Source organism: Panthera leo, chromosome D2, assembly GCF_018350215.1.
Source record: "Panthera leo isolate Ple1 chromosome D2, P.leo_Ple1_pat1.1, whole genome shotgun sequence".
NCBI classification, from domain to species: Eukaryota; Metazoa; Chordata; class Mammalia; order Carnivora; family Felidae; genus Panthera; species Panthera leo.
This window is the reverse complement of record NC_056689.1, coordinates 73,017,417-73,035,964: the sequence shown is the minus strand read 5'-3', so window position 1 is coordinate 73,035,964 and position 18,548 is coordinate 73,017,417. Positions and strand designations below refer to the sequence as shown.

The 18,548-nt window shown below is 42.7% G+C and overlaps 1 protein-coding gene across 5 annotated transcripts in view; it reads left to right on the top strand.

Moving 5' to 3' along the window:
* The window catches only part of SHTN1 (shootin 1), a 100,226-nt gene that overhangs the window by 58,989 nt on the left and 22,689 nt on the right, over positions 1 to 18,548 (top strand). For 4 of the 5 annotated variants that reach the window (XM_042907630.1, XM_042907634.1, XM_042907632.1 and 1 more), the window contains exons 12-14: positions 4,492 to 4,574; positions 10,800 to 10,909; positions 14,099 to 14,152. In XM_042907630.1, coding sequence (XP_042763564.1) covers positions 4,492 to 4,574; positions 10,800 to 10,909; positions 14,099 to 14,152 — 247 coding nt within the window. Of the gene's footprint in view, positions 1 to 4,491; positions 4,575 to 10,799; positions 10,910 to 14,098; positions 14,153 to 14,424; positions 15,719 to 18,548 lie in introns of those variants that run through there. The other variant, XM_042907633.1, reaches the window with a different exon arrangement.

Sequence of the window (18,548 nt, the reverse complement as noted above, 5' to 3'; positions counted from 1 at the left end):
AACGTTCCATAAGAAGAAGAAATTACGTTTACGTTCTTGTGATAGAGAATCATCTGTGCAGACAAGAATTCACTTTTTCTGAAGCCTGAGGCTGACTTGATGGTCCCGAGTGGCTGAATTAAGCACAATAGACCCTAGAGTCAAATATCGCCTCCTGCGGTTGGTGCTTCATTCTGACGCCCCGCATTACGTCAGACAACCTGTTTGCCCTGGTGACAGCTTACCTCCTCATGTCATGATGCTGGCTGCTTCTGTATAATTTATTCTGGAACAAATGGAATTTAAAATTTTGCTAGCGTTTTTTTTTTTGTTTTGTTTTTTTTGTTTTTACCTTTCATTAACTCATGTGTTTTGTTTAATCCTTCCACCCGGAGAGGCCATTTATTCACACTTTGCACCTTTGCTGCTCCGTCTGAATAGAAAGTGTAGCATTTTCCTCCCACATGACTATGAAAATGGGACTTTGCCTTTTAAAAAGATTCTCATTAGTTTTCCTTACTGAGTAGGGGATGACATAATCTACTTTAAGCCATTGAAGTAGTCAAGGCAAAATAATTTTTACATGTGATCGGTCCGAGAGTCAATTGAAAGAATTTCAGGTATTTTCAATTCTTTTCTGTCCCGGGTAGCTAAATCTGTTGGAGATATTCTGAATTTGACATTTAAAATAGGAAATTCATCACTTTGATCTTTCTCTAAGGTGTAGAATTTTGAGCCGATAAGAAAGGTCACTTCTGTCTACGAGGAGGGAGAATTGTGAAGAAAGTGATTATAGTCTTGCCGTTGGCCTTTAATTTTTAGTCTAACAAATCTTGAAGCCCTTGGAATTAAAAGTAAAGTGTAACCTAAATAGAATATTTTCCCAAAGAGCACTTTATAGTTATACTGAGAAATGAATGTAGGACTCAGACTATGTATGTCTAAAGCGTGAGCTCTTTTTTATAAGGCCCTTTAAAGAAAATTTTCATTGAATAACATGAATGATTCTTATTATAAGATGAATTTAAGTAGCGTAAGATGTAATTTCTCAGTAGAAAGAAATTTTTTTTGGTAAGGAGTACTTTCTTGTCAAAGAAATATATTTGCATGTGTATTGAGTTTCATTGGACTTTGAATCCACAAATCAAGGTTTTCTAACTTTGTTCCTCAGCCATTTGTTTTACCCCGACATAGATCATGAATATAAATGAAAGCAGAAAAAAAAAAAAAAGACGAGGGCCTGCTCCTTTAAAGGACCCAGGGGACAAGTGGGAGAGAGGAAAGTGAGGAAGAAGGCATACGTTGGTCATGTTTTATAGGCAGTGGTGAATGCAGGAGAGGTCCTGGGCAGGCATGGCTCACGGGGAAGAGTTGGGTGTATTGGTGTATTAGTCGGCATTCTCCAGAGAAACAGAACCTGTAGGGGTGTGTGTATATACCTATGTACATGTATGTGTATACATCATATACATTCACATAAAAGATTTATTCCACGGAATTGGTTCACGTGATTATGGACTATGACAAGTCCCGGGGTGGGTTGGAAAGAGAGCCAACAAGGAGAGCCTAGGCTGTGGTTTCAGTCTGAAGGTCAGTCAGCCTCCAGACCTAGGAAGGGCAGTGTTTCAGTCTGAGTCTGGAAGCAGGAAAAAGCAGACATCCTAATTTCAAGGCCAGAGGGCAGAAGGAATTCTGTCTTACTTGGGCAGTGGTCACCCTTTTGTTCTATTGAGGCCTTCAACTGATGCCCACCCACATTACTGACAGCAGTTTGCTTTACTCAGGCTTCCAATCTAAATGTTAGTCTTATCCAAAAACCCTCACAGAAACACCCAGAATAATGTTTGACCCCATATCTGAATACCTCATGACCCAGTCAGACTGACTCAAAATTAACTATCACAGTGGGCATGAGAAACACTTATTAAAGAATTTCAAGGTCGATGCCTTCCACTGAACCATTCAGTGTTTGGGAGCTCTTGCTTGAAGCTTTTATCCATTCAGTTGAACTGGCTGTGAAATGGGGCAGTTTTAGCCAGAGGTTTGGATTATTGGTCCCAAATGCCTTGTCCTGGTGTTCTCATCTGGCCTGGGAGACCTACTTTATCTGTAACCTAAGCCCCGTCTTGACAGAGGGCTCTTTTTTTAATATTACGGATGATGCTTCTCTGGGTACCATATAAGTCTCCCAGCTGTACTTCAATTCAGAATAGTTAAAGTTAATGCTTTCTGTCATCTACTTAGGTGCTTTACTTCATTTATGTAAATATACACATATTTCGAACAGTACAAATAACTTCCTGCTTTGTAATCTTTACGTACGATAATTCAACACTGAAAATTTCAGAACCAGAAATGGGTTCATTACAGAGTGTTGTGAGAGAGTAAGGGGAGGCCCCCACCTGGGGACAACCCTCTCCAAGCCCCCCTCTGCCATGGAATGTTAACCCTTAGACATCGAATATCCCTTGCCCTCAGTCACAAAATGGGAAAAATTAGCAAAAAAAGTTTGCATTATTTCATTTCTCCCAACTTTTGGAATAAAATATGCTTGTTTTAAAGTTCTGTGTAAATAAGGATTTCTAACTCCTTGGGAACAAAATTTAATTCCATTTGGGGCCACCGTGAGTCCAAAGAAGACAAACTAAATGAAGTCAAAGGTCCACTGACTGATTTTTTCCAGTTGGTAAGTTCTAAAAGCCTCACAGGGTCAAGCAGAACGTAGTGCTTTCTTTTCAGTGTGCTTTGCGAGAGACTGTTCGGTGTGTTTGGGAGTTTTCATAAAAGGCAGTTTGAGGATTAATAATAAATCTAAAGGCAGAAGTAAGAAATAGAAACATCTGAAAAATTACGGTCATTAGGAAACACTGAGTTGTTCTGTCCTCAGCCAAGTATTGCTGTGTGTGCCCAGGCATCCGTTTTCCTAGAGGCAACACTGTGCCTTCCCAGCTTGGCCTCCTTAGGACGATTGTGTCCAATCCAGTTTATCACACAGAGGACATTGATAATGTAGTTGAAGGAATTCAAGAATTCTCGGTCCATTTGGTTTTTTTGGTGAACCATTTTGAGGGGGAATGATAACATATGTAGAAGTGTGCACCAACTTATGTACAGTTTAAAAGTAATATAAAGCGAATACCCATGTGTTCACCATCCAAATCAAGAAATAGAAAAATACTGGCCTAGAGTCTTATCCTTTTATCGCTTTTTGAAAGAAAAAAAATTTCTTGCCTACATATATATCCCTAAACTCCTATAAATATACATATGGGTTTTTTTCCTGACTATATGATTAGAATTTTTCTGTTTGCATTTGAGTCTCGTTCTTTTTACTCTACATTATTTTGCAAGATTCATCCGTGTTATCTTGTGTAGCTGAACTTCATCCATATTCATGGATACATAATCCATTTTATGAATGTCTCCGTGTGCTTATCCATTATGGTGCTTATAGACATTTGCGTTATTACCGGTTCAAGGAAATTATGGAAATTCTACATGAACGTTCTCGTACGTGCATCCTGGCGTACAAGAGCTTGCATTTCTGTAAGATCCACGGAAGTGGAATCGCTGGCTCCTAGGATGTGTGTACCTTCAGCTCCACAGGATGATGCCAGTTTTCCAAAGTGGTATTGTCAGTTGCTACACTGTCTTCAGTTTGAGAATTCCTGTTATTCCACAAACCTACCAATGCTTGATATTATCAGACTTAGCGTTTCTTGCCCATTTGATGACAGTGTAACTAAATCAGTGTGGGTTTCATTTGTGTTTTCCTAGTCACTAACGAAGTCAAGCACTTTTTCTGTATGTGTTTGGGAAGTTAGGACATCTTCATTTATGGAGTTTCAAGGCTTCTGTCGATTTTTTCTGTAGGATTGCCTGCTTTTTCTCATTGATCTGTAGAGTTTCTTTTTTATTCTTTATGGTGTCTTTTATTACATGGAGATCTTAAAATTTTAATGTGGTCAAATTTGTCATGATTTGCATTTTGTACAGATTTTAAAAACATGGGCCAGAGAGACTGTGGTCTAAATGTATTTTATCCCTTAAGTATCTGGTCTGTGTCATTCAGATTCAGAGATTTTTATGCCCATATTTCACAAATAGATATTTACTGAGAGCATCCCCTAATTCTTTCAGCCTTCCCTTTCCCTCAAATGTATTACATAGATGGCTGTTTCTGAACTTGGGGTATGGATATTGACACTGTTTTCTGTATTTGTTTTACTTTGCGTCATATTGGTAATTATAGTGGCCCCCTTCTTTGAGTAATTAATTTGCTTTGAATAATTAGATGGTTTCATGCAGAAAGGGATGAGACATCTTTCTCTTCCCTAAAGTGATGAAAAGTTTAATAACTTACTAAAAGTGGTAAATAGACTCCTAAATTCTGGCATTTACGTACCTTGAGAAGAATTGGATTTTTACTGATTATTTTGAATCAGTACATTTTATTTCTTGGATCATCAAGCACCCAGTAACCTCCTGTTATTCTTCTTCTTTCTCCCAAAGATCCCTCATGTCCATGATCCGGAAGCGATCCCATCCCAGCGGCAGTAGTGCTAAGAAAGAAAAAGCAGCTCAACCAGAAACAAGTAATTCTCACCCCGTTTGGTTTGCTTTCAGTGGTTTTAGCCCAGTTTTTCGGCAACATACGTCCTTTTTGAGTTCTTTGACCATGAGCGGTTTGGGGAGAAATGTGAACTTAACAGCTGATAAGAAGGAACAAGATGTCGCTGCCTTTAAGCAGCTCATTGTCTAGATCACGTCCCTGTAACGTGCATTCTGCTGGGATGTGTCTTTACAGGATGGGGCAGTTTACAGGCTGATGTGTTAAGGAAAGAGAGGGAGTGATTCCAGGTGAGGGGTTTGGGGAGGGGTTTTTAGAGTTGATAGCAAGTGAGCTGAACCTTGATCAGGCACCTGCTGTCTACTGGTGCCGTGCTGTGTACTGGAGACAGAAGACATAGAAGCTACATTGAGTGGGGGAGACAGGAAGTAAACAAGGGTGATCACTTGGAGGAAGAGCAGAGGTTTCTAAGAAAGGATGGAGGCGGGCTGCCGGTTTCAGGAAGCGATGCCTATGCTGGGCAGTTTGGATTTAGGAAGTCGGGGTGAGGGTATTTAGAATAAAAGTTCACGTAGAGGGGCAACAGATTCAAGGTCCAAAGAGGGGAGGGAGCTTGGCCTATCAGGAAACTGAACAAAGGTTGGTATTTCTGGAACATGGGGTGCGAGAGAGGAGCTGTGAGCCAGATTATGGAGGCTGTGGTCAAGGTTTCAAAATGTATCCTAAGGGCAGTAGGAGTTTTAAGTAGGGGTGTGACATGATGAGATGGGTCTTATTAAAGACATCCCGCTGTCGGCAGCAAGAGGAGAGAGAGCAGACCGCAGAGGAATGAGGGGATGAGGAGAGGCTGTCCGGCATTCAGATGCCGGCTGGCTCAGATGAGGGGAGGGTGGTTGCAGTAGAGACACAAAGAAGTGGCAAATCCAGGAGCGACTCTGGGAGGTGCGATTCCCAGGACTCTGGCTCACTGGAGAGGGAGAAGTGGAAGATCACATGAAGAGACGGGAGTGGAGGAAGAAGGGCTTGCCCATCGAGCAGAGGCACTGGGCGGCCAGGAGTAGAGTCATCGGCTCACAGGGCTGCGGGCAGGGGTGCGCAGCCACACGGAGAGCAACGGAGACCAGTAGAACCCACACGAAGCTCAGCACGTTTGCTCAGCAGCTGTTAGTTGCAAAGCGTGGTGGATTTGCCCGGTTCGAGCCCAGGCTGGTACAGACTTCTTGGCCCCCTTTTCCTACCCCCCAGGTTCATTGATCCAGGCCAGCCGCTTTCCTGCCACTGGCAGGGTGACATTCTCAGATCCGTTGTCCCACGTTCTGTGACAGTGCTACGCTTCTCACTGCATCAGAATAGAGTCCAGACCCTGTAGGCTGCTTATCGATGGTTCTCTGCTGTTACCTCAGCCTCATTTGTCTACATCTGCTCCTCCTTACGACTGGACCATTACCTCGAGGCCCCCTATGCGCTTGCTCTGTCTTTCCGCCTTCCGGCATTGCCTGCTACCTTTAGTCTATTCAGAGCTTTCTCTGGCAAGGGGTTCTAATTCTGCCTCTCCTGTGCAGGTTCCAGGCTCTTCCTCCACTCCCACTTATTTTTTTTTTTAATGTTTATTTAGTTCTGAGAGAGAGAGACAGAGCGTGAGTGGGGGAGGGGCAGAGAGAGCAGGAGACACAGAATCTGAAGCAGGCTCCAGGCTCTGAGCTGTCAGCACAGAGCCCTATGTGGGGCTCAAATCCCTGAACTGTGAGATTGTAACCTGAGCTGAAGTTGGACGCTTAACCGACTGAGCCACCCTTATTTATGAGTGTTGGCTCATTGCTCTGTGTTGCTATAGCTTTTTGCTTCGGATTTTGTAATGTCCCATCCCCCAGCCTCTGCTGTGGTGTTTGCGTTATTTCCACATCTCTCCTCCTGAAGAGATGGCAAGCTCTTTGAGGGCTTACTCCTGTCTGCAGGTCTCCCACAGCTTATATGCATCTTCAATGAATCCAGGTTTAGACCCGACCCTATCTTTCTTAGCCGGAACCTCGCAGCACCATTACAAATGAAAGCTGTGTTTCAATCTTGTTTTGGGACAGTTGGTAAGTCTTAGAGGGTTGGCAGGGCAGTCAGCATAAAATGATTTCCCTGTCTAAGTAAATTACATTATTAGCTTGTCAACCCCCACAGCACCCTTAAAGTTAAAACAAAACAAAAAAAAAGTTCTGAGCTTCTTAACCCCCAGTGTCAGAAACCATACAGTTTTCCTTGAAATGAAAGTGATATTTCATTTACAATTCATGAAATGGGGCAGTAGTTTCTCCCTCATTCTTGAGCTATTGGATTATTACCTGAGATATCACGTTACTGATCCAGAAGTCGCTCATGAGATTTTAAACTGAAGCCACCCTAAAACTATACTGCCTTAAGTGATATGGACCGCAGCCATACGTGGTTGGAGCTTCTCTCTGTCTGGCAAGGTATTTATTTATAGTGACTTGTTAGTAGTTCAAACTGAAAGCTAGTTGTTAAATGAATAAATCAACAGTGATTAAATGCATGATGAGTAAGTACAGAGCATCAGACATTGGGGTCGTCTGTAACACCTTGGAGTTTGCATTTATAAGTAGAGACCAGTCTTACTAACGGTATTATCTTTTGTTAGCATCTTATGGTGGCTTTCACTAGCCACTTGATATGCTTCTCAGAGCTGATGAATGAAGAAACTGTTATTACCAATGGCTCTTAAAAAGCTTGATTGTAGGGGCGCCTGGGTGGCTCAGTCGGTTAAGCAGCTGACTTCGGCTCAGGTCATGATCTCGCGGTCCGTGAGTTCGAGCCCCGCGTCAGGCTCTGTGCTGACAGCTCAGAGCCTGGAGCCTGTTGCAGATTCTGTGTCTCCCTCTCTCTGACCCTCCCCTATTCATGCTCTGTCTCTCTCTGTCTCAAAAATAAATAAACGTTAAAAAAAAGATTGTAGGGGAAGGTCTGTGGAATATTCTAGAAGTAGTTTTTAGGTCAAATATAAGAAATAACAAACTTTGAAGTTAATAACTCTAATTTTGATAAGAATGCATTTATTGAACAAGTTCTGAGATTTCAGAGGTATGCTTGCTGTTTTGTCATATATTTAGGTCATTAATATGTTGGTATTGTCTTACCTCAGTTTGCTAACCTGCTGAATGGAGAAAATCGTAGTTCCTATTTCATAGGGTGCTTGTGAGAATTAACGAGTCTCCTAACATGTAAACGGTTTAGAGTAGTACCGAGCATATAGAAGGTACTCAAAATATTAGCTTAAAAAAACAAACAAAAAAAAGGACAAGGTTCCAGCTACCCTTTGAGGGGTAGTAGTCCTCATTCGGGAGGCTCTTGTAATCACTGTAGTTAAGGGAATATCCTTAACTTTATGACCTTACGTCACATTCAAACTCATTCAACCATGATGCGTTGTTTAGAAATTTTGTCCATCGTGGTGGCATAAGATTCTTTTTAAATGCCTTTTAGAAAATGTTAGTGAAAGAGAAAAGTAATCCTGTGGAATTTAAAAAAAATCATTTTCCTTTCTTGTAGGTAATAACAAAAGGTTTTATTGAGCAACAAGGTGATGGTTTTGTCTGTGGGTCTTTTCTTTGAGGAACGAACTTATTTTTCAAGTGGGTCTTAAACTTTAAGCCTCAATTAATTACATGTAGCTTTCTGATCCAAGACTGACCTCGAAGCACTAACTCAAAGAACATTTGATTTGATTTTCCTGTGGCAGTTCGGTGACATTAGACCTGTTGTCTTCATTGGTCCCTTTTCTTTAATCTCCAGCATCCTGCATATTTCTATTGTCCTTCTGATTACATGCTTTTGTGAGACAATTACCAACTGCGGGATCGCAGAAAGAATTACAAAACATGCCATGAGCTCTCTGTAGGTGATTCTTGCAGATTTATTAGAACTGCTTAATAGTTGAGAAGTTCGTATAGATTGCTTTTTGCTAGTTCAAAAACAGGGTCGGTGAGAGAGAAAGCTTGTGTAGCTAACCTAGCGTTGCCCTTGTATTGTGCCCGCGTAGGGGATCTGATAAGAGTGATTTCTTTTTCTTAAGACCAATTAAGCCTTTACCTTTGAAAAAGACTAAGAAATTAAAGCCCGGTTTATAATCTGTACACAATCCAGATAGTGGTACTTCTCTGAATTATCACTATGATTCTGGCAAGCAAAAATAAGAAACTACTTTAAATTCCTGTTATGTTAGATGCTGCAGCAGATTTGAATGGTGTTGACCATAATTCTCCATCTGTCTGCCTTAATTAGTTTTTGTATGGTGCATTTAATTGGGTTTCAGTCATTCCTTACAGAGTGCTAATCTGTTTGTCGGCAGTGTTCCTGTTGCCATGCAGCTCTTCTTAAGGCTCACTCCAAATGGCAGGCTTTCTGAAAATCAAATGGTTTTTTTTAGGATTAAAAAAAAAAATTCCAAGGAATAACTTCCATACCCATACCAGGTGCTCGAATGGCAGACCTGGGTTTGTGTCTCCCCTGACTTTGAATAGGGTCAGCCAAGGCACCGCATGGTGCATAATGGGTATTCAGATACCGAACGAGTGAGTGAGTGAATGAATGAGTGAAGGAGTAAATCTCTATCCCGAGTAATATTCTTATCTGTCCCCTTGTTGATTGGGGAGCCGTCAGCAGAAGCTGCCCGAGAAAATGCTACTTAAAGGCATACAGTTGATCAACCCACAGTCTTGCCTTCTTTCATTTATTGGCTTTGTTGCCATGTTTCCCATGTTGCCTGGTGAAGGGTGCTTCCTTGCCATCTGGATCTGAAAAATGCTATTTGGGTATTGAGAACTTTTCATTCCCAGCATTTCAGTGGCCTGTGGAGATGACAGGACCCTATCTGAAGTCAGGACTGTACCAGAAGACCTAGGTTGTTTGATGAATAGAGCAGTGATCCTGTCACTGAGGTGCTGCTGAGGTGAGGATGGTAGAACCTTCTGGATTCATCTAGTTGCTCCCCTAGGCACGACGTACGAGGAGTAGCTACTCTGTGTTAGCGTGAAGGCCATGTGGCAGAAAAGGAAGCCATAACGTAGGCCTCATTAGTGCAAAGCCCAACACTCCTGTCCATTGGCTTGGGGTCATTGTTATGATGGCCTCCATTTACAAGTTGTCCTTTGGGATTTGGTTATTCCTGCTCAAATAGCAAAAATATTAATAGCCATGTAAAGCCAAAACTTGAATAAGTCATTCAGCAGGTAGAGACCTGCTGAGTGCCTACCATATGCCCCACACTGTGGAGTGTTCCAGAGAGCCCAAGTGGAAGGTCTTTATGAGGTTTTTAAACTTAAATATATCGGTTGCAGTGAATGAGGCGGGTGTAAACACAAGATCTACAATGGCGTTAATGGTGATAAATGTTCCAAACGTGATTCAGTGCCTTCTTTGGTCAAGCTGTTGTGCAAGAGACAGATTTCATGATTCTAATCAATAGCGTTAAGCCCACCTCAGCTATATTCATCTAATTGATGCGTATTTCAGCAGCTTCATTGTTTTTGTAGCAAAATCGTGCAAAGGTTAGACAATAGACAGTTGAAATTTTTAAAATCAAATTTAATTACTTAATTGCAATCATTTCTGGGTGTGTGTTTTCTTTTAACATTGACAGTTTTAAAAGACTTGAAAAAGGGTTGTGTGAATGTTTCCTTCCGTTGTGATTCCTAAATAAAAGATGGCAATTTAAAAATAGATTTCACCTATTTGCTATTCATCTTCTGACTGTGGCAAGTTAACAGATCTCTTTTATCTTTTATTTTCAAATGGGCTTTTTGATAGTTATTCCTTCTTTGGGCTGATTCCTTTGACATAGGATGTTATAAGTTCTAAAAACATCACGGAGGCAAAGATGAATGATTATTTGGGGTACAAAGCTGGAGAAATGCAAGTCTATCATTATGCTGACAAATGGAACCAAATTCTGTTCACTTATTTAACAGAGATGAGCCAATATTGACTTCCAGGCTACAAATTAGACCTCAGATTTTAGAACTGTATTTCTAAGAAACAGATGTTTTATTATAGGATTTTTTTTAATTAAAAAAAAAAGTGTGGCTACCTGGTAGCTGCTAACCTCTGTAAATTGTTACGTGATGTTTTGTGATTTGGTCTGAAAAAGCACTGTGGTTAATTACAACGTGCAGGTTTCCTAAGTCACCAAAAATAGCAAGTAGCTGTTTTCCTGTAACATAAGATGATTTACATGTGTGTTCTTTGATAGCCGAAGAAGTCACGGATCTGAAGAGGCAAGCCGTCGAAGAGATGATGGATAGAATTAAAAAGGGAGTTCATCTTAGGCCAGTGAATCAGACAGCTAGACCCAAGGCAAAGGTACGGAATGACTAATTCTTCCCCTCCCGTGATGTTTCCTTTCGCAAGTGTACAAGTTCCTAGTTTGATGAAAGCCGCATCAGGACTGACTGTGAAATCTTGGGATGAGACTGATGTGTCGTAAAAGCCTTTACTTTTCTACAAACACATTTCAGGAGAACTCTGAGCCACCGTTGACCTAAATCCCTGTAGACAGAAAGTGGGGGCATCTGGCTGGCTCAGTCGGTAGAGCAAGTGACTGTTGATCTCAGGGTTGTGAGTTCGAGCTCCACACTGGTTGTAGAGATTACTTAAGCAGGGTGCCCTCCTCTGCTTGATCTGAACGGTTATGCCAAACAAATAATTATTACACCCTTTCTTTTCTTTAATTCCTGGTTCTTTTGTGTAATTCAACAAGTATTTATTGAGTGTCTGCTCTGTGCCAGGTACTGTTCAGGCACTGGAGATAAAGCAGTAAACAAAGGAGACAAAAATCCTTGCCTTCCTGAGGCTTCCGTTTGAGTGTGAAGTGGAGGAGGGCTGGGTGGGCAGGTGGCATCACATGATGATGTCAGAACAGACCTAAGCCGACTTCTGAAAAACGGTGAGGTTCATAGGATTGTTTTTACTAATTTTACAAACCTGTTCCAGGACAGTGTGAGGAAAAAATTTTGTGTGTATCTATCACCAGCCGTCTTCCAAACTAGACCACAGTGAGCGCCAAGGTCTATGGAAGCACCTAGAATCTAGTTCAGTGCCTCTGTCTCTTTGTAGGTGTGTCCCATTTAAACAGACCCAAGAACAGAGTTTTTGGTGTTTGTCTTGAGAAATGTTTTTTCGTTTCCTTCCTGTAAAAAAGCATCATCAGGTTGGTCCTCTTTCTTCTTCTTCTTTTAAACCAAACTTTAAGGCTCTTTCTGACTCTCACGGATGCCCCCGTTCACCTGCTTCAGTGTCCCCAAGGAGCACGACTGTTGGGTGCAAATTCTGCTGGCCTTAGTAGTTGCCACTTGGTCACAGGCAGGCGAGGTAGCCGGGCAAGGCGGGGGTTGTCGTGCCCCGGGCTGTCCACAGAAAGGGGGATGGAAAGAGGGCAAAATACCCCACCGGGAGAGTAGATTCCCGTCCAGTGAAATGGAAGCTTTGGCCAGCCGCGTGGAGTGCCGGTCTGTGCTGTGCTCTGGGAGCCGTTCTCCAGGTAAGGGGTAGGGTGTAGACAGTCTGGCACGAGTGTTGAGCGCTGGTGTCTGGTGTGTGGAGCGTCCTGTTGCTGGAGGTGGGGCCTGGCCCTCTCCCTTGCTTCCCAGGCCCAACTCTCCCCGGAACGGGCGGAGCCCCGGCCCTCTCCGACCCACGGGACTGTTGTCGGGCTCACACGGACCGAAGCGTGGAACCACTTGAGAGTGGGGGCTCTAAGGGGAATCTTTGAAACGAAGTCATATTTGAGACTTTCAAGTCACAACTATTTTGAAAAGAATAAGCTAAACCAAACGGACTAGAGGAAAACACGGCATCCTAAAGAAACAAAATTAGTTTAGAGAGAAAAACGTCGAGAACGTGTTAAATCCCAAGCCGTCGCTGTTGCGGATGTCCCTTCGTTCTCAGAGTATCACTTTGTCCTTCTTCTTTCCTGCCCTGCCTCTTCCAACAGTTACACATTAGTTAATGTCAGTTCAAACTGGAGAACAACTGCTCAAGATCAGTGGACGACTGGGTTTTCCGCCGGTAATCCTTAAATCACGTAGATGTAGTGCTGAATGACCTGGTCAGTAACCCTGGAAACAAGCCACTGCATGCGCCTCCAGACACCCCCACCCCCACCCCCACCCCCAGGGCCTCGGTGCTTTCCTGCAAGGTCACGAGCTATGAGAGTGCTTGCCGGCCAGGCTCGCCCAGGCTCCTGCCTTCGCCCAGGGCGCCCGAGTGGCACGTAGCCCCGGGCGCTTGTTCAGCCGTCATCGCCCGAACAGTTTACCTGCAGAAGTCAAGCCTGCCTTAAGAATACTAATTTAACTGCATCTTTTCTAAATTCCTTGACATTTGTTGTTGATACCGTTGTGGTTATAATTAGTGTCTTAGAGCTTTTGACTGGCACTTAGGACTGGCGCTGGTGGCATGCGTATTTCCCAGAAAGCGCAGGCTGCGAAAGTTGAATGTCTTGGTCTAATCCGTACATGAGCAGCAAACCTCTCTCTCCCTCCCTTCCCCCCCCCCCCATCCTCCCCTTTCTACCTCTCCCTCCCCACTCCCTCTTTCCCTCTCACTGTCCACTTTTAAAAAATTGGAACAGGATCTTATTCTTTCAATAACTTTTGAGAGGAAAGGGTTATAGGTCGCTGTTAATCACTTCCCATTTCTTGATGCGAGAGAAATTAGCTTTGCCTCTTTTCCAGGAACCACAGGCCAGGGAGTCCCCCGCAGGCTTTCTCTTCATCTCCGTCCCCTGTGGAAGGAAGTGGGACAGGGGAGGAGATCACGGGTCTTTCTTTGAAAACCTCATGCTAGATTTTCCCTCCGGTGAATTAGTGGAGGGATCCACGGAGACTGTGAGGGAGTGAGGGGCGGGCAGACATTACCCAGAACTGCATTTCAAATCGCTGTGTTCACGGTGTGGCCAGAAGAGAAGCCCTCTGAGCTTTCTAACCGCTTCGGTAGCCGGTGATGCTAACGTTCTCCCCTGAAGCCCGGTTCTTGGCCGACCCCTGCCCCTGGCTCCGTCCTGAGATCCCCGCAGCAGGCCCCGCGGCCTCTGCCTGGAGCTGTCGGAGCTGAGAGAGGTTTCTGCCCTGTCGCTTGCTTCCTGCTCTGTGCTGCTGCCTTCCTGGTCGTCGCTCGCTGTTAGAGGCCCGGCGACGCGAGTGGAGAACAGTTCCGTGTAAAAAGTTCTGAATACTTTGAAATTGAATCTTTGGAATCGAAATCTTTTCTCTGTGTGGTGACGACAGGAAGTAACAAAATGGCATTTAGAAGATGCTAGCTCGAGTCCTTATGCCTTGACTGTTTCTCCTAATTGTCTGTTTAACTGCCACTTGGGAACACTAACATGTCTAATCTTTTTTCCTAACCGTAAGACATAGACCTCACTTTAAAAAAAAACAACAAAAAAAACCCCAGTAGTCCATATAAGTTGCCAACACTTTGCCCCGTAAAAATCTCGGTTTAGACTTTTAAAACTGAATTATTAATTGTGCTTTCTTTTTAAAATTGTAGCCAGAATCTTCAAAAGGCTCTGAGAGTGCAGTGAATGAGCTAAAAGGAATACTGGTAAGAATAGACCTTTGGTTTTATTATTTTTAGTTCATGGGACAATGAAAGGAGAATATTTTTGTAATCTATTTCTCTGAATAATTGGTTGTGATGCGTTTCATTTTCATTTGCCATAACCCTCAGTTCTTTTTGATAGCTCGCTTGATTGCTCTGTGGACGCCTCCCTCGGGCATGTTAATGTTTGTTATGTGTCACTACTCTGCTGTTTCTGTTCTAGAAGAATGGTTGCACTTGCACCGGAATCATTATTTCCTGTTCTTGCCCTCCAGTCCTTGCTTGACAGCTTCAAGATGAAGTGACCAGATCTAAGGACCAGGGCATGCCGGGTCATAATGGAAACACAGTAGAGACTCTTGCATGGATAGTGCTTGATTTGAGGGCCTGAATGTGGAACCTTTGGTGCCAAAATGTAAATCTGAGCTCCTACCCAAATATCCACATATGCTACGATCAGGGTCGCAGTCTGCTTTTCCTCACAGTTTAAAAAATTATCTGGTGATAAATTGGAGAATAGAATAAAAGTCCCTTTCTTTATGCTACCAACTTCATTTTCTACAAGCAACTCCCGTCCATTGGAGAACAGGCCTAATGCCCGTCTCCAGCCAGTTTTCTTCTTTCCAAAGCATATGAGCTCGCGCCAGCAGAACACAAGAGCGCTGCCCTGTCGGGCACTTGCTGTCAGAGAGGAACGCCTCACTCCGAAAATGTTGTCAGATACTAAGGGCTCTATTCTCAGATCCTGTTACAGTCTCAATCCCGGTTATTATGCACAGTGAGTCAACAAACGTGGGGGCGGGGATACAGAACTAATATTCCCGTGTGTGTTGTTACTGTGCTAATTACGCATTGCATGGAGACATCCACATAATTGTGGTAAACAGAATTATTTTCATCAAGCATGAAACAGCAGACTTAACTGAGAATGGCTTAATTAGTCTGCTTTACTTTTAGGTGAGTGGCGTTAGTACTGAAGAGAGGTATAGCCTCCCTCACAGTGGTGTTCCACCTACGGAGTGAAGTGTTAAACCCATTGAAAAAGTAGCGTGGTTATTATCCAACGGATTCTTTATTGAGAAAATCTTGTTATCCAGCGAGAACTCCCTACGCTAGGCCCTTTTGTTGTCTCTGCATTAGAATGCTAATTCCTGTTCATGAAGATGCCCTAGAATAGAGTTCTGATCATCAGTGAAAGAGTAAACTACACTGAGGTTGACTATTTAAAAATCAGGTTTATCTGAAAACATCAGACATCTGTCTAAGATACAGATGATATTTGATGAGCTAAGATATCCCACTCCTGATAATGCTAGATAGTAGCAAGTTTACTAAATTATAGCGTTGCTCTCAAAGATCATGTTCACTATACAGTCATATTCACTATAATTTGGTGCCACTTCAAGGAGAGAAATTTGCAGGATAGGTTTTTGGGAAATAATTTACAAATTATAAAAATTGTCAAAAACCTCTTTCTTTTCTGCAAATTACCCCCATCCTTCATGCTCTGGATGGATCATTAGATTTCTCTACTGGATCTGGCATTAATGTGCCACTAATAGCTGTTAATTCTGGCAGTGTTCTTTCTTTCTTTTTTTGTTTTTTTTAATGTTTATTTTTGAGAGAGAGAGAGACAGAGTATGAGTGGGGAGGGGCATAGAGAGAGAGAGAGAGAGGGAGACACAGAATCTGAAGCAGGCTCTAGGCTCTGAGCCATCAGCACAGAGCCCAATGCGGGCTCAAACTCACAGACCGTGAGATCACGACCCGAGCTGAAGTCTGGGGATGCTTAACTGACTGAGCCACCCAGGCGCCCCCTGGCAATGCTCTTTCTTTGCATTAATTGTTTTTAAAAAGTGGAACTCACTTTTCTCCCCTACTCTTCTTTGCCAAATGGCAACTCTCCAGTTACCCCCATGGAGGTTCCCTTTGACGGAGGATTTATAACCCCTTGTCACTTGGGGCCGAGAAAGCTTACAACTTCTTGTAAGAGAGAGAGAAAGCAAGCCCCCTTCAGGTAGGGCTTTATTGGTGCTTCTTGCTGGTGTGTAGGCTATTGGGCTTATCAGAGTTAGTACCCAGCAGCACAGACCCAGCAGCGCATATGACCCTGCCTCACGGTTGTAGCACGTGAGAAGCAAACGTGGAAAGAGCATGGAAAGCGTGCCCACTGGCACCGCGGTGAGAGCCAGTACCTGTTACGAGAGACCAAGAAACCAAGGAACGCCATGTTCAGTTCTGTAGAACAGAAACCAGGAATAAACTGGTGTTTTTGCTGAAATCAGATGTGACCTGAGTTGGAGGGACATCATAAGAGATGTCCTTAAATGTCCTTAAGAGATTTGGCCTTTTGCTGAAAGCACATGAGTAGGAAACACATGTCTGGTTTGGGATTTGGAAAATCTCACTCTGTTTGGAGGTGGACACTTCCCAAGTCAATTGCTACAGTCTCAGTGTGGACTGAACTTACTTCTCCAAGCCCGTTGACACTGAACTTTTAAAAGTTGTAGATTAAAAAGAAAAATCTATGGTTTACTTCTCCCAGTCACACAAGGTTATGTGGAGGTTTTGGAAACCTGTCAAGTCACCCCGGTCATGTGAACGTCACTCTCGGTGGACACAGCGATGTCTGAAGAATAAATCCATACAGATTGATCTAAAAGTCTCTTTCAAGTTCAGTTGTCTCTAAATCGAACAAAAACAACTTTTTTAATGTTTATTGATTTTTGAGAGAGAGAAAGCAAGCAGGGGAGGGGCAGAAAGAGAGGGAGACAGAGAATCCCAAGCAAGCTCCGCACTGCCAGCTCAGAGCCCGACGTGGGGCTTGAACTCACAAACTGTGAGATCATGACCTGAGCCAAAATCAAGAGTCGGACACTCAACCAGCTGAGCCACCCAGGTGCCCCTAAACAAGAACAACTTCTAAGAAATTCTCTTTCAGGTTTTTCCCAGGCACTTTTCAGTTTTTCAGAGTACCCAGGAATTATTGGATAGTTGATTTTGCCAACCAACACTTAGATAAGTCAGTGTCATGAACGTTTAACCAACATGGGGACTAGGATTGAAGGCTGGCTTCGGAATCAGAAGACCTGCGTTCAAGTCCAGCCCTATCACTGACTTACTGTGGGGCCTGGCCCAAACCCCAAGGCTCACTGAGTTTGAATTCTCTTTTCTGTAAAGTGGGAGGAATTCTGTGTACCATATGGTATCTAAGTTAATTTCTGATTCTCAGACTTTATGATAATAACATAAATAGATAATTTAGACAGTCTTGGTACTTTATTAGCTGAGCTCCTTGGTCATTCCAGTTGAGAATCATGTAGACATCTTTCTTTCCTCCCCAAGTGTCTGCATTTTTCAAATTCACTCCCATACTAGCTGAGTCAGTCACATCAGTCAGTGGATGGAGAAAAAAGTTTTGAGATTCAAAGATTAGAACTTGGAAAACAGAACCTTTCAGTATCAGGTGTGATGAGAGGGTAGCTCACCACAGAATTTGGGGGATTAATGCTGTTATCCAAATAAAAAAGAGAGAATATTGTGAGAGAGAAATTCTTCCTTAAAAGATATCCTTGCAAGGTGTATGTGTGCATATATGTACACAGTCACATATCTTTTTCTTTTTCTTTTTAAATTTTTTTAATGTTTTTATTTATTTTTGAGACAGAGCCAGCATGAGCAGGGGAGGGGCAGAGAGAGAGGGAGACACAGAATCTGAAGCAGGCTCTAGGCTCCAAGCTGTCAGCACAGAGCCTGATGTGGGGCTCGAACTCACGGACTGTGAGATCATGACCTGGGCTGAAGTCGGAGGCTTAACCAACTGAGCCACCCAGGCGCCCCGACACATATCTTTTTCTTGAATTAACTCCAGCCTCTGGGAAAATTAAAGACTGTTCTTGACATTCAAACGATGTAACAGTTTCATGAGTTATTTTAGTACTAATGGCCCTATATTTTTCAAATAATCTATTTACAAATGTACAGCTGGTAAGTTTTTAAAACTTGTAAATGCACGATTTGGGAATAGTTTTTCTAATATGTTTTTTTTTCAAATTTATCTTAGTTGCCTTTTGTTCTATTTTCTTTACCTTGTCGGTATTGATCCTATTGTACTATTTAACTCTTCCATGAGTAGGTGCGGTTCTGCATTGTTAACTGTGAAATAAACAAACTACATCATCTAATTTTTTAAATTATAAAATAAGCTATTACAGGGTTCCATGTAACATGATTTTCCTTTGAGTATATTTATAGGTGAATTTTTGCAATAAAGGAAAAGCAGAAAGAGATACTTCTTGGGGAGGGGGGAGGTATCATATGCTTGATTACAATATAAGCCTTATTTTACATGTGTATTTTACACATTACTCTTAGCTGGGCAGCTGATAGCGAAAGAGTA